Below are 13,667 nucleotides of genomic sequence, written 5' to 3'. Positions count from 1 at the left end.
CCAATAAGGAGTCACTTCCCTTCCAACTTTAGAGGGTTTTTTTTTCTTTTTTTAAAAGCTAAGTTGTCTGTCAAAGTGTTGGACCTAATCACACTGTAGTTTAAAGTGGCACCTAAAGGTTATTAATTGAGGAAGTCCGCACGTAACAAAATTTTTCTCTGGATTTTTTGTTTCTTTATACTTTATGCATTTGCCAGTGTTTTATGCAGAAGCAGTCTCACGGTTTTCCCCTTATTTCCTGTTTCTCCTTAAAGAACCTTATAAGGATGGAAGAAAAAAAATTAAATCCAGCCATTCTAGTTAATGGTATTCTGTGAGAAATTGCAGCTTTTAAAAAATGAGTCATTTAAAAAGTTCAAAACTTGTCAGTTTCCCTTTAAACAAATAGAAATTATGAACAAGCTGAAAAATTAAGTAAAAAAGCTGTCTGTTACTAGATATTATTAAATATGTGGCCAGCTCAGCTGGTTTCTGAATCTTCCTAATTTTATTCTTTTCAGGAAAGATTTATGCTTATGCCAGCTACCAGATAAAATTCACATTGCCACCTCCTGGTTATTATATTGTCAAAATAAGCAACCTGAATGCATTTACCAAAGTACTTGAACCTGCGGTTTAACAAAACCAAACCAAACTCCTCTTACAGCATAAAAACATATTTTTACTTTAAGGAATTAAAAATGCTTTTTGTTGTTGCTATTTGGTATACCTCAAGTAAACTATCTCCAACAAGGGCAACTAAGAGCTGATGTCTGTTCCTTTCTCTTATTAGTGCAGCATTTTCAGAGGCATACATGGAAGTAAAATCAAACATAGCCACGTCTGGCTGCCCATAGTGATTAATCGCAAAATCCAAGGAAGGCAGCTGGTAATTGGTTGCAAAGTCTGCAGCTTCCCTTGCATACGACAACAGATTGTCCTGGTTTACATTTTCCCCACAGAGAAGCATCTCAGTATCAATATAGTCCTGAAGAGACAAAAACACATGCAGTATGAGAGATTTTAAAATATTCTAATGCAGGGACAGAAAATAGAATAGCACACAGCAGATGGCAACATCGCATCTTGTGGCAAAGTACTGAGAGAAATTTGACTGCTACTTAAATATTTAGAAAACTTGTTAATATGTAAACACACAGCTTAATATTTTAAACTATATACTGAGCCCAATCCAGAAATAGTAACTCTCTATGCAGCAAGCCAAATAAGCATTATTACTTGCAATGGAAAATAGTGTTTTCTTCACCCTCCTCCCTTTAGCTACACGTTATTTTGATAAATTTACTACCCTCCTATTGAGAAGGTATCATCACCACTACTTATCAATATGCAATGCATTCTGTCTTTCATGTCCCATCACTACTGAAAATATTGCACTTTAGGACTTAGGTCACCCTATTGAGTGACAAGTGATCTGGCATATATGACCGGATACTGATGAGGCTATGGTTTAGAACTGTATATACATGGACACTGGGTAAGACATAATAGACTATCTACAAATTGGGCAAGGAAAGAATTTGTTAGAGGCAAACTGCTCAACTTCGCAGGGACCCTTTCTTTATGGGTCATGCTGCTTACCATCAGTGACTGATAAGGTGATTTCTATTTCCAGCTTAATCATGGATGAGACCCCTGACCTGGCACATCCTAGATGGATGATGCTGCAGAACCGATATTAGCCCAGTTATCTCTAGACAGGTTGTGTTTAGCACGAGACATAAATGGATCAAAGAAATGGTGTGGATGTGCCAATTGCCTGTGACCTTGGTTAAGTGGCTCCAGCTCCACAACAGGATTTTTTTTGAGTGTGTACATATTGTGAGAGAGCCCTGAAAATAGGATTAAGTTGAGAAAAGCAATGGTGAATGCTGTGCAAATGTCCTCACCACAGCTGCATGCAGTGTTGCCACTGTAAGGGGATCCCTCTGCAACTGATGGCAGAGGGGGAGGAAGGGGAAAATTTACCTGGATGGAGCAGTTTTAACAGGAAATGGCTGGATCAGGTGGGGAGGAAGGGCGATTACCCTTCCAGGTGACCAGAGAAGGGGATGTTCCAGAGAAACCCACTTCATCTGGACATATTTTATTGGGCGCCCAACTTCAGGGAGAATGGGGTACACCCATCTGAATGGGAAGCAAATAGTGTTTTCCTAACGTTAGATAAAAGTATCAGCAAATATCTGGAAACCCAGCTAGGAAAGCAGTGAGGCAGCCAACCTAGTGTCTCTTTGTGGCAGATGTCCAGTGCAGATACTTGGTATGGAACGGATACAGTTATTGGATAAAATGGATTGGAAGGGGATTTAGAGGAAAGCAGCGCTTAAGAAAGCTAAGTAGAGGGTTCAGGGCTTGTAATGTCTGGCTCTTCCCTTTTCAGGCCCCTTAACTCTTATACAATGGGAGGGAAGCAAGGTCCCAGCAATGGGCTGGCTTGGACCAGGATGGGAAGAGGGAGGGCTGACGGTACCTCTCCCACAGAGGTGAAATTTAATGATATCCTGCACTGCACAATTTATTGCCAGATACTCCCAGATATTTTAAGTGAATCAAGTTGTAGCCTGCTCAAACCACATCCATTGCCTCCTGTTTTCCTTCCTGCAGGGCCAGACAATGGGACAGTGCTTTTAGAATAGAATTCCTTTAAAGATACTGTGTTAGTTTTGTGGCAATATAAAAGGAACAGAAATTTATATCTGTGGCTCTGTTGATAGGAATTTGGTTTTGCTTGTTGTACATCAACCACCACCCACAAAATTAAAAAAAAAAAAAAAAAAAGTGTCTTGAAATCCAAGACAATTTCAGGCACTATTTCCAATGGAGAACAATCTGCTTGTCAGTCTCTAAAATAGTACTAAATGTTCTTGTTGGGGAGATTAGTAACTATCAGGTTTTATTGTTGAAGTCTGATCCCATCTATAGGGAATAGAAAAAAGATTAGCTAAAGTTTGGGAAATGCAGCTTCTGTCTCTTGGTTGCAGTATAATTGCTGGAAAGCCACAGTCACAGCACATGACAAACGATCCAGTTATCCATTCCAGTATCACAGCTTTACCCTCCTAGGTAGGGAAAGGGGTTTGGTTAGATTGTTCTGTTGTCCTCTAGCCAGTCCATGAAAGGCATTTAAACAAAAACTAACCAGCCCAACCCTGAAGTCAGGCTGCACACCATTGCTTTTTAGTTCAAAAGTGGTCATGGCAAAGCATTGCAAAGTTAGATTTGTCCTGGTGACTAAGATGGACTCTTTAGACAAAATGAAAACCAGGAAAGAGGAGTCTTAGATTCACAACACAGGAGTCATCCGGATCACTATCCTGGAGACAGTGATGTCATTTTGTTCCATCAACTGGTCCGTTCTGAACATCTTTCAGGATTGGGGGGATGGGGAGGTCCACTGGTGTGATGGTAAGTCCCAGAGTCCCAACCTGTAGCAAGTCACGAAGGGGAGGCTACTCAAAGTGGGACTGTGGTGACAATGGTGAGAATACTCCAATCTCCCTGCCTCGCTGAACACTATTCTACACTCTAAGCTGAAAATAGTTACCAAGGACTCATCAGAGAAGCAGTTTCCAAAAAGGGTGACGACTTTGTCTCATCAATAGTACCCACAAGCCAAACAAGATTCTGATAGCCCACATACAGGTACTTCCTTTCCTCCTAGGAAGATTCTAATCTGTTATGACTATTCTGGCATGGTTACAAAATGACAAGTGATTTTTTGGTGCCTAACAGGAGACATCTTGAAGGGGTCTGATTTTCCGAAAGTGCTGAGCACTCAGTTTCTGAAAATTAAGGCCCTTTAACCATCTCAGTTTGGACACCCAAGAATTACTAGGTACTTTGAAACTTGTTTATAAAGGCCAACTTGTTTAAAAGTGACCTTCCTGTTGCATTTCATCCATTTGGGACAATTTAACATTTCAATGTTGGACTCTATCCGAGGCTCTCTCAGTTTGCTGCCTGAACATACACAGTTTCCCCTAATTTGATTTTTGAGTCACTGAGGTTTACTGTCTACAGTGATATCAATGCCTGTGTAGCCAATGACTCTTTCAGGGTGACTCAAGATCATATTACAACCAGTTTCTGAACTGATACATTTAAGCAGTACCATTTTCAGTTCTCTGAGTTTTGTGTTCTCACTGTAAAAATTAACCAAACACAGGTAAACCACCATCTAAGTAATTCAGACTCTAATCATAAAATGATCAAATGAGTCAATTAAAACCTTCTGTTCAGCCACCCTCATGTAGTCTCAGTCAAATAAAATAGAGGGCTTTGCCCTGCATCTATACGTACATTGATAATCACTCCTTTGTCCAGAAGAGACTGCTTTTTTGCTGTCATTACAAAATAGTGAGTGCTATCTTTGTAGTAAACAATATTCTCCAGGTCAATTCCTGCAAAGATGACAAGACATTTGTGAAGAAAACCTAACTTAAATGAATTTTTTCATTAGTTTAGCCATTTGCCATCAATAATGGATATAGTCCCCACAAGAATCTTTCATTTAAGTTTAGTTCAGGCACCTCCTGAATATAAATACTTGGAGTCCCCAACTGAGATTGCAGAGTGCATAGAACAAAGGGGCCCCAAATACAGAATACAAGAAAGTCCTTGACCAGCTGTAAAATATTTTTTGCTATTACTAGCATTCTAAATAATCTTCTAAAAAAGGGAAAATGTGATCCATATTTGACACAAAATATGTAGGTTGCCATACGCCTAGCTACGGCTCCAATAAAATGCTCATTGATTTAAATTGGAGTAGGATCAAGCGCATGGTGCCCAAAACGTTAATTTAAAATACAGGCTGCAACGTGGGAATCCCCCTGAAACCAGGGAATGGAAGTATATACTCGTACTATACTTCTAGTGGATGTTGCCCTATTCTGGGCTCCTTTTTCACACACCCAAGGATGAAGGTTTAACGCAAGATACAATTGATTTAAAGCCATTCACTGTAAATTATATAAACTATTTATATTTTATTTTAAAGTGATATAAAAGCCTATTGACAGCAAACCAACATGTACTTTAAAAAGTACTCTCTTAACAAATAGACAATGACACTAATACAAAGTGAAGTAATACAAAGAAATCAAAGCATGCTCTCCTTAAGGGAAATCTCTAGGTATTGAGAATGTTCTTTCACAAAAAGTTATAGTTTGTATCAAAAATATTTTTTAAAGTTGAGAAAAATGAAAATGCCAAAAGATCCAAGTTGTGGTAACACCCATGATAAAAAAATTCCATTGTATGAACACCTCCTTCCCTAAGGCTTTAAAATCAGCAGAATTTTATTGCTTTGTTATTTAATACATTATAAACTATTTTTGAAGCGGTGGTAGGTGGGTGGCCCTGAATATATCGAGTTGCCCTACCACATATTTTGTTTGGTCACCCCCCCAAAAAAAGAAAAAAAAAAAGAGAATAAGGACCTACCCGTTTCCTCTTTAAGATCCTGGAAGAATTTTTGATTGAAGATGAAAGCGACACCACTAATTTCTTCCACCTTGGCTTCTGCAGTTGTGTTTCTGTTGATAAAGTTGGCTGTGATAGCTATAGCCAGCTTTCCACGAAACTCCTTCCTTCTAAAACCTGGAGAACAAGGAAAAGAATTAACACTACAGCGACACTAAGGTTCATTTGTTGAGGCTGGCCCATATATCTTGAAAAGTTTAAGCTGCCAATTTCAAACTCTCTGAAATACTGTATTACTTATCAGCTTTTGCAGCCTTATTAAACAAAGTTGGGTTACATCCCTCCAACATTTTAGTGCCCTTCAGTGACAATGAAGACTGGCAATCCAGAGAGAAGTTCTTGTAACCCTGGGTGGTGTGTAAAACCAGCCAAAGTTTTTACAACCATGCTCTGGGATGGGGGAACCTTCAAGGCAGCTCTCTCTTTCGCAAACAAATACCAATCCAGCCCCCAGCTTATGGCCAGTGGATTCCTTCTTTTTTCCAAAATCCCACACATTTCCTTTCAAGTGTCTGCATATCCCTATCCCCAAAAGACCTGCAGATACACGTGTGGTACTGTAATAAAGATATACAACATTAAGTTGAAGGTTGGATTTTTGTTTGGTTGTTTATTTTTTATTCTGGGGTGGGTGGGAGGGAGGAAGCGGGAAGCATGGAGCAAAAACAAACCCATGTATTCATTACTTGAAAATTTTAAAACAATGTGAATCAAAATAATGAGGGAGAATATTTGTAAAAGCTACTTAGGAAAGAGCCAGAGTTTTGGTAGCACTTACTATATAGTTAGTCTTAACTTGCTTTTTTTTTTTTTGGGTCAACAATTAAGAGGAGGAACACAGAAAATCTGAAAAATATTTGGCTCCTACAACTATGAGAAAGATAGAAAAAGTGTGTGAGAGTGAGATAGGTCATGATCTAGCAAATATGCATCTGCTTATGTTTATGCATTTGAGCAGTCCATTGATACCTTGCATGTGTAAACTTAAGCAGATGCATATTTGCAGGATCAGGATCGTATGGAGTAGTTTAAACCAACTGTGAAAATTATGACTTTCAGCTAGTGTATTTCATAGTCAGTATCAGGGAAAATTAAGAAATTCACAGTATATAGTGATTTGTCTGTAGGTGTGTGTTTCTGTTCTAGTTTCGACCTCATCCTTTGCTTGGTATGAGTATCCTGTGCAAATTATCACTATTTTATGAATGTCTTTAGTCTGATAAACTATGGTGGGCATTAAATACTCTCTCTTGGCCCAATGATTTCTTTAAAGGGGCCGCCAAGATTTTTGCTAGTATCTGCAATCCCCAACACATAACACTGGCGGTAATTTTGTTTTGCTGATGTGTGAATCCTGCAACAGACTTTCTGCAAAGACACCTAAGGAAGCATGTCCGAAATTTTCCAACTTTAAAAAGTTACAGAGGGGGGAAAAAAAAAAAATCTATAAGCACTGTATTGCATTTGGCAGATGGGAGAAAAAGCTGACATTTGGAGCAAACTAAGACAAATAAAAAGGGAAATCAGGAGCTTGATGAGTTGAAACTAATATGAGTATAATTAAAGCTATCAGAACAACATGTAATTAAGTAACAGGTTTGTTCATGTGATGCCAGAGCTGCTTAGCTAATGTCTCACTCACAAAGGCAACTCAGGCGGTTGGAATTCTGTTTGATGACTGTAAGAGATGTAACAACAGGACCTTCCTTTCCTGCCAGTTATTATCTCTTACATGTGTTACTGAAATGACTGCTTCTGATATAAATCACAACCATCCAAGAACAACTCCTCTGATGTGTTCATTAAAATACCTGGCAGTCACTATATGATCATTATTTCAAGTATATTCAGCTGACTTATGACACAATGACATGAAGAATGTGCAGTTCAATACATTTTTGTCAAATCACCATAAAATTAAACCAGCATGTTATTTGTTAACCTTGCAGTAGGGACTTATGGTACTAACCACCACAATATGATCCCTACAAACTGGCAGAGATGGCCCTAAGAATCGGTAATGAATTAGATGTCTCACTTGTTGGGGTACAGCTGAACACACCATAATAAAGGCAGGAGACAAGCCATAAAGGAATTTCCACTGTCATATACGCAAACACTTATGGAGGGAGGGAGAGATAACCCATTCCCTTCTAGAAAAAAGAAAAGGAGTACTTGTGGCACCTTAGAGACTAACCAATTTATCTGAGCATGAGCTTTCGAGAGCTACAGCTCACTTCAGTAGCTGTAGCTCTCGAAAGCTCATGCTCAGATAAATTGGTTAGTCTCTAAGATGCCACAAGTACTCCTTTTCTTTTTGCGAATACAGACTAACACGGCTGTTACTCTGAAACCATTCCCTTCTGTTCTTCTTAGCCTTTCCACTGTACTTTAAGACCGTTATTGATCTTAAGAATATCTTTTTACCTACCTTCTAACGTGTTCCTGCGACCATCTGCACCAATAACAACATCAAATTCAAACTCTGACAGAGGGTGATCCATTGGGAGAAATTCAGCCCGCCAACCTATCTCTAAAGAAACAAGTAATAAAACTTATTCAAATATTGCATTGTTACAGAAGAAGCATTGTTAGAATGTGAAGGAAAGCAATTAGGATAAAAGAATCTATTTTCCAATCAAACTGAACCAAATTCTGCTCTCAGACATCTGCATACAACTTACACACAGCTTTGACGTCAGTGGAACTCCCACTAATGATAATGAGGACTAAGCTTACAAGCTGATGGCAGAAAGGAACGCCTTCATTTGGATCATATAAAACATTATGTTGACTATGGGCCCAATCTTGTGAATACATACACAAGTGATTTTACTCACGTGAGTAGTCCCAGCTTGAACTCAACGCGACAACTCACTCAAAAGTGTTTGCAGAATTAGACCCCAATAGTTTTATTTTAAAAACTGTTAAGCAAATTCCAATTAATCTAACACAAAGAGAGGGGGAAAATAAAATCTAGCCAAAATGCTACAACCTTTTAAAGAAAGATGCATCACTTTCATTAACCTAAAACATAATCTGAAAATGTTTGAATTACCTGTACTTATATTAATGACAAATATTCTAAATACAAATACTCACAATCATAACTAGTATCCCTTTATCTCATTTCATCTACCCACAGTCAATTAAAAACAGCACAGAAGTAGTACTAGCAACCAAGATATAAAATGGAAAACTTGTTCAGTCTATATTAAATTTTGCACCACATCTTATAAACTAAGGCTATGTTTTAGTCACAGGTATTTTTAGTAAAAGTCATGGACAGGTCATGGGCAGTAAACAAAAATTCATGGCCCGTGACCTGTCCATGACTTTTACTATATACACCCCTGATTAAATCTTGGGGTGGGGGTGGGGGGGTGGGAGGAGCAGCCGAGGACCCCCGCTGGTGCTGGGTGAAGAGGGTGGCGGTGCACGGGCAAGGACCCCCCGCTGGTGCTAGTGGGGAGGAGTTGGCAGGGCTGGCAGGCTCCCTACCCGGCTTCTTGCAGCTCTCTGGAAGTGAGGACATGTCCCTCCCTCAGCTCCTAGCTCCACACACTACCCGCTCCCCCCACCCCAAGAGCTGGCTCTGAAGCTCCCATTAGCTTGGGGGGAGCTGCGAGGCAGTCCCTGCAGGCGATGTCTGCAGGCAAGGCAGTGCACAGAGCTAGGAGCTGAGGGAGGGTGGGTCATGTCTCCCCTTTTCCAGAGAGCTCCCCAAGGAAAGCGTTGCCCAGAGCCCCCTCACTCCCTCCCACGCTCCAACCCCCAGTCCTGAGCCCCTTCCCACATCCAAACTCCTCCTGCTGCTGCTGTGGGGAAGGCGGTGGCCCGAGACTGCTCCAGCAGTGGCTACTGCGGCTGGCCCAGGGGCTGGCTGAACTGGTCAGGTGGCCCCCTGACCAGTCACACCAAATGCTGCAGAAGTCCCGGAAAGTCATGGAATCCATGACATCTGTGACAGACTTGCAGCCTTTTTTATATATACTGGTAAATACCATTAAATGAGAATGGTTAACTTCTGATAGGGTACTAACTGTCAATAGGAGTCACACAGGATGGAAGAAAGAGCAACAAATTTGGCTCATGGGGCTTAAAGACATCCTCAGAATTCATATTTATCAATCTAAAATTCTCATGCCAAGAAGACAGCAGAAGACCATACTAGCCTCCCTACAAAAACTCAAGCACACACCAGCAGGCATAGTGAGAAACCTCTACTTCTCTGGCAGGGGATATTTTTAAATGGATCAGTGTATTGACACCATGACAGTTATCATGCTTGCGATTCCATACACCGTTTCATAAGAAAGACACAAGTTTCTTTAAGAGGAAGTGTGCTACCTTGGCTTGATTAGAAATTATTTCATAAACGATAATACAGTTATTTCATACAATGAGAATAATTCAATAGGACAAAGTTACTGGTTTCTTAATTTTGTTATTTGAAGTCACAAGTCAGTCATACTTTGGTTTTCCTGATCTTCAGGAGGTTCCAGAACTTTCACAAACTCTACATTCACGTGGATTTCAATTCCCAGCATAAGTGCAACTTTGAAGAGGATAAGCTGAAGCTGTCGAATACCTATGAACAGTGATAACACATTTGTCATTTTAAACTATGTAATAGCATTTCCTTTATTAAATTAATATTGTGGTAGCACCTGGGGCCCTCATATTGAGCTAGGCACTGTACAGATACATAACATCTTTTCAGTTTCTCTGCTGGAGTCCGTAGAGATTAGGCAAGTCACTTGAGCCTAACTTTTCACAGGTGGTCATTAACTGCGTGTTCCTCATTTTCTGGGTGCCTCACTTGAGACCCTAAGACCTGATCTGCAGAAGTGTTGAGCGCTCACAACTGAAGACAGTGGGAACTGTGTTTTGAAGCTATCAAGTATTAAAATAATGTTAAGCACTCTGAAAAATCAGGTCCTTGGCATGTCAAATTGGGTATCCAAAATTAGTGGATACTTCTGACCTTAGTCTTTGTCTCAGTTCCCCATTTGTAAAATGGGGCCCAGGGTCTCAAGACAGACACCCAGAAAATGAGGCACATACAAAATTATGACTCCCTGTGAAAAGTTTAGTTTAAGTGACTTGCCAAGCATCACTCTGTGGCCGGGCAGGGATAGAATTTACTTCCCAGGGCAGCATTCCACTGCCTGAACCACAAGATAATCCTTTGTCTTCCTGCAATCCCCTGCCTCATTCACTACATGCCTTTCAACTTCTGCAACTGAAGTAGCAGTTCTACTCTCCTTTACTACACAACTCGGATTCATCACACAACAGGTCCAGCCTATACACTGAATGAGGAAAGAATCCTGCGGAAAAAATAGAATATTACGCAGTTAAAGACTGTACCATAACGCATATGCCCAAGGCAGCTCAATTAAGATTGCATAGGCAACCTTAATATTTCCTAACTTTACTGAGTGCTTGATTCTACAACCTTGATCATGTTCTTTTAACATAGTTTTGATCCACCACACAGTCCTCTGCCATGTGAGCTAATGGAGTAAATGACAGCTGTAGTAAGTTGTTATCCTCTGTGGGGACTAGCAGTAGAGGGGATGAGACACAGACACAGGATTTCACAGGTATTTGCGGAAAGCAGAGGAATTTTCAGTTCCACTTCAAGTTCTGGAGGGGACAGAATTATTTTCCAAATAAAATTCATCTGGACACAGACACTTGACATGGAAAATTTCAGCCCAAAGAGCTAAAATTTGGTAAAGTTATAAGCAACTGAAAACAGGGCCTTAAAAAGGGACGTGTCAAGTGACAAAATTCCCATTGACTTCTGTGGGGCCAGGCTTTCAACCTTCATGTACAAGGACATTTGTTTACCAACCCACTATCTAACTCAAATCAGACATCAAACATACATCTAAATTGCATCTAGTCATACCGTGATGAATACACATTCAAATTAAAACAGATAGCCACACAGTCAGATGCCATTCTCCTCCATCCCAATTTCTTTATAAGAAAAAGCAGATAGGCCCCCTAAGGTGATCAAAACTTATTTCCATGTTTTTTAACAAGACATTTGGTTTACTATTTTTGGTACCATTTTCTCTAGAAGTTCTCCTCCTCAATAATATCTGCAAACAATCCAACACGCAAGATGCTGTCCAGGAGGTTTGTTTTGGTCCAAGTTAGGTTAAAATCCCGGTTGGGTAGGCACCATCCCTTTTTCTATATTTTGTAAGGCACGTAGTACAATTAAGGCATTACCTATAAAGCAGCAGTATCATTCATACAACTGTAAAACCTTTTATTTTTAGAGTACACTTTTAAAGACGCCCTACAATGAAGTCTGTTAAACTGATTGTGGACAGCAATTAAAAAAACATCCACACAAGGTTTCTCTTAAAGCTTTGATGAGGAGCATAGGTTATTGTTCAAATAAGATTATGCAATTTTGGCAAATCAGAAGTGCTTGACTTTGGGGATTTTTCTCTGTGTGTGTATTCAGAATGTGTCATTACTATCTTGGTAAAGAAACGCTACCCAGCAAGTCCAGAAAAGATCTCTATTAATATTTCTGAAGCAAGTTTTCTGCATAGCAAGCATTCAACAAAACTGTACATTTCCATGTAGTCACTGGTACTTACTGATATGGTCAATAGATCCTCCGCAGAATTTTCCATAAAACTTTTTCGCTCCCAAACCCCGGAGATCATGAATTGTAAAAGGCCAGAGATGCAGCACATTGTTTCTTGAAAAAGTGTCCCGCTTCTCCACAACCACAACCTTGGCTCCCAGAAAGGCAAGTTCTATGGCAGTCCGCAAACCACATGGACCACCTCCAATAATCAAACACTGAGGGAGGAAAGAAGAAGTTTGTTAATGCAAATGGAAGTCAATATAAAATTGCCAAGTCACCTCAAGGGTGTAAACTGTCAACTGAAGTAATAAGAAAAGGAGTACTTGTGGCACCTTAGAGACTAACCAATTTATTTGAGCATGAGCTTTCGTGAGCTACAGCTCACTTCATCGGATGCATACCGTGGAAACTGCAGCAGACTTTATATACACACAGAGATCATGAAACAATACCTCCTCCCACCCCACTGTCCTGCTGGTAATAGCTTATCTAAAGTGATCATCAAGTTGGGCCATTTCCAGCACAAATCCAGGTTTTCTCACCCTCCACCCCCCACACACACACACTCTCCTGCTGGTAATAGCCCATCCAAAGTGACAACTCTCTACACAATGTGCATGACAATCAAAGTGGGCCATTTCCTGCACAAATCCAGGTTCTTTCACCCCCTCACCCCCCTCCAAAAACCACACACACAAACTCACTCTCCTGCTGGTAATAGCTCATCCAAAGTGACCACACTCAGCAGGAGAGTGAGTTTGTGTGTGTGTGTGTGTCCCCGGGTGAAAGAAAAAAAAAAAGTGGGTGGGGTGAGAAAGCCTGGATTTGTGCTGGACATGGCCCACCTTGATCACCATGCACATTGTAGGGAGAGTGGTCACTTTGGATGAGCTATTACCAGCAGGAGATTGAATTTGTGTGTGTATGGGGGTGGGGGGGTGAGAAAACCTGGATTTGTGCTGGAAATGGCCCACCTTGATTATCATGCACATTGTAGGGAGAGTGGTCACTTTGGATGAGCTATTACCAGCAGGAGAGTGAGTTTGTGTGTGTGGTTTTTGGAGGGGGGTGAGAGAACCTGGATTTGTGCAGGAATTGGCCCACCTTGATTATCATGCACATTGTGTAGAGAGTTGTCACTTTGGATGGGCTATTACCAGCAGGAGAGTGAGTTTGTGTGTGGGGGGGTGGAGGGTGAGAAAACCTGGATTTGTGCTGGAAATGGCCCAACTTGATGATCACTTTAGATAAGCTATTACCAGCAGGACAGTGGGGTGGGAGGAGGTATTGTTTCATGATCTCTGTGTGTATATAAAGTCTGCTGCAGTTTCCACGGTATGCATCCGATGAAGTGAGCTGTAGCTCACGAAAGCTCATGCTCAAATAAATTGGTTAGTCTCTAAGGTGCCACAAGTACTCCTTTTCTTTTTGCGAATACAGACTAACACGACTGTTACTCTGAAAACTGAAGTAATGCTACTGTATCAAGAGCTGATCATATAACTCCAGAAATATTCAAGTACACTGTTGACAAAATGAAGCAGTAAAATACTCAAATATT

General features: G+C 40.4%; 1 protein-coding gene across 22 annotated transcripts in view; it reads right to left on the bottom strand.

Moving 5' to 3' along the window:
* Positions 1 to 13,667, bottom strand: part of MICAL2 (microtubule associated monooxygenase, calponin and LIM domain containing 2) — a 188,491-nt gene that overhangs the window by 116,014 nt on the left and 58,810 nt on the right. For 21 of the 22 annotated variants that reach the window (XR_013635922.1, XR_013635920.1, XR_013635921.1 and 18 more), the window contains exons 3-8: positions 12,114 to 12,321; positions 9,959 to 10,075; positions 7,916 to 8,017; positions 5,446 to 5,601; positions 4,300 to 4,400; positions 710 to 967 (exon numbers count right to left, since the gene is read on the bottom strand). Coding sequence is in view for 19 of the 22 variants with exons in the window: in XM_078853224.1 (XP_078709350.1) it covers positions 710 to 967; positions 4,300 to 4,400; positions 5,446 to 5,601; positions 7,916 to 8,017; positions 9,959 to 10,075; positions 12,114 to 12,321 (942 nt within the window). In the remaining 3 variants the exon portion in view is untranslated. Of the gene's footprint in view, positions 1 to 709; positions 968 to 4,299; positions 4,401 to 5,445; positions 5,602 to 7,915; positions 8,018 to 9,958; positions 10,076 to 12,113; positions 12,322 to 13,667 lie in introns of those variants that run through there. The other variant, XM_073347623.1, reaches the window with a different exon arrangement.

Source organism: Lepidochelys kempii, chromosome 6 (assembly GCF_965140285.1).
Source record: "Lepidochelys kempii isolate rLepKem1 chromosome 6, rLepKem1.hap1, whole genome shotgun sequence".
In the NCBI taxonomy this organism is placed as follows: Eukaryota; Metazoa; Chordata; order Testudines; family Cheloniidae; genus Lepidochelys; species Lepidochelys kempii.
Note: the sequence above shows the minus strand (reverse complement) of the source record. Positions and strands in the feature narration are given on the sequence as shown.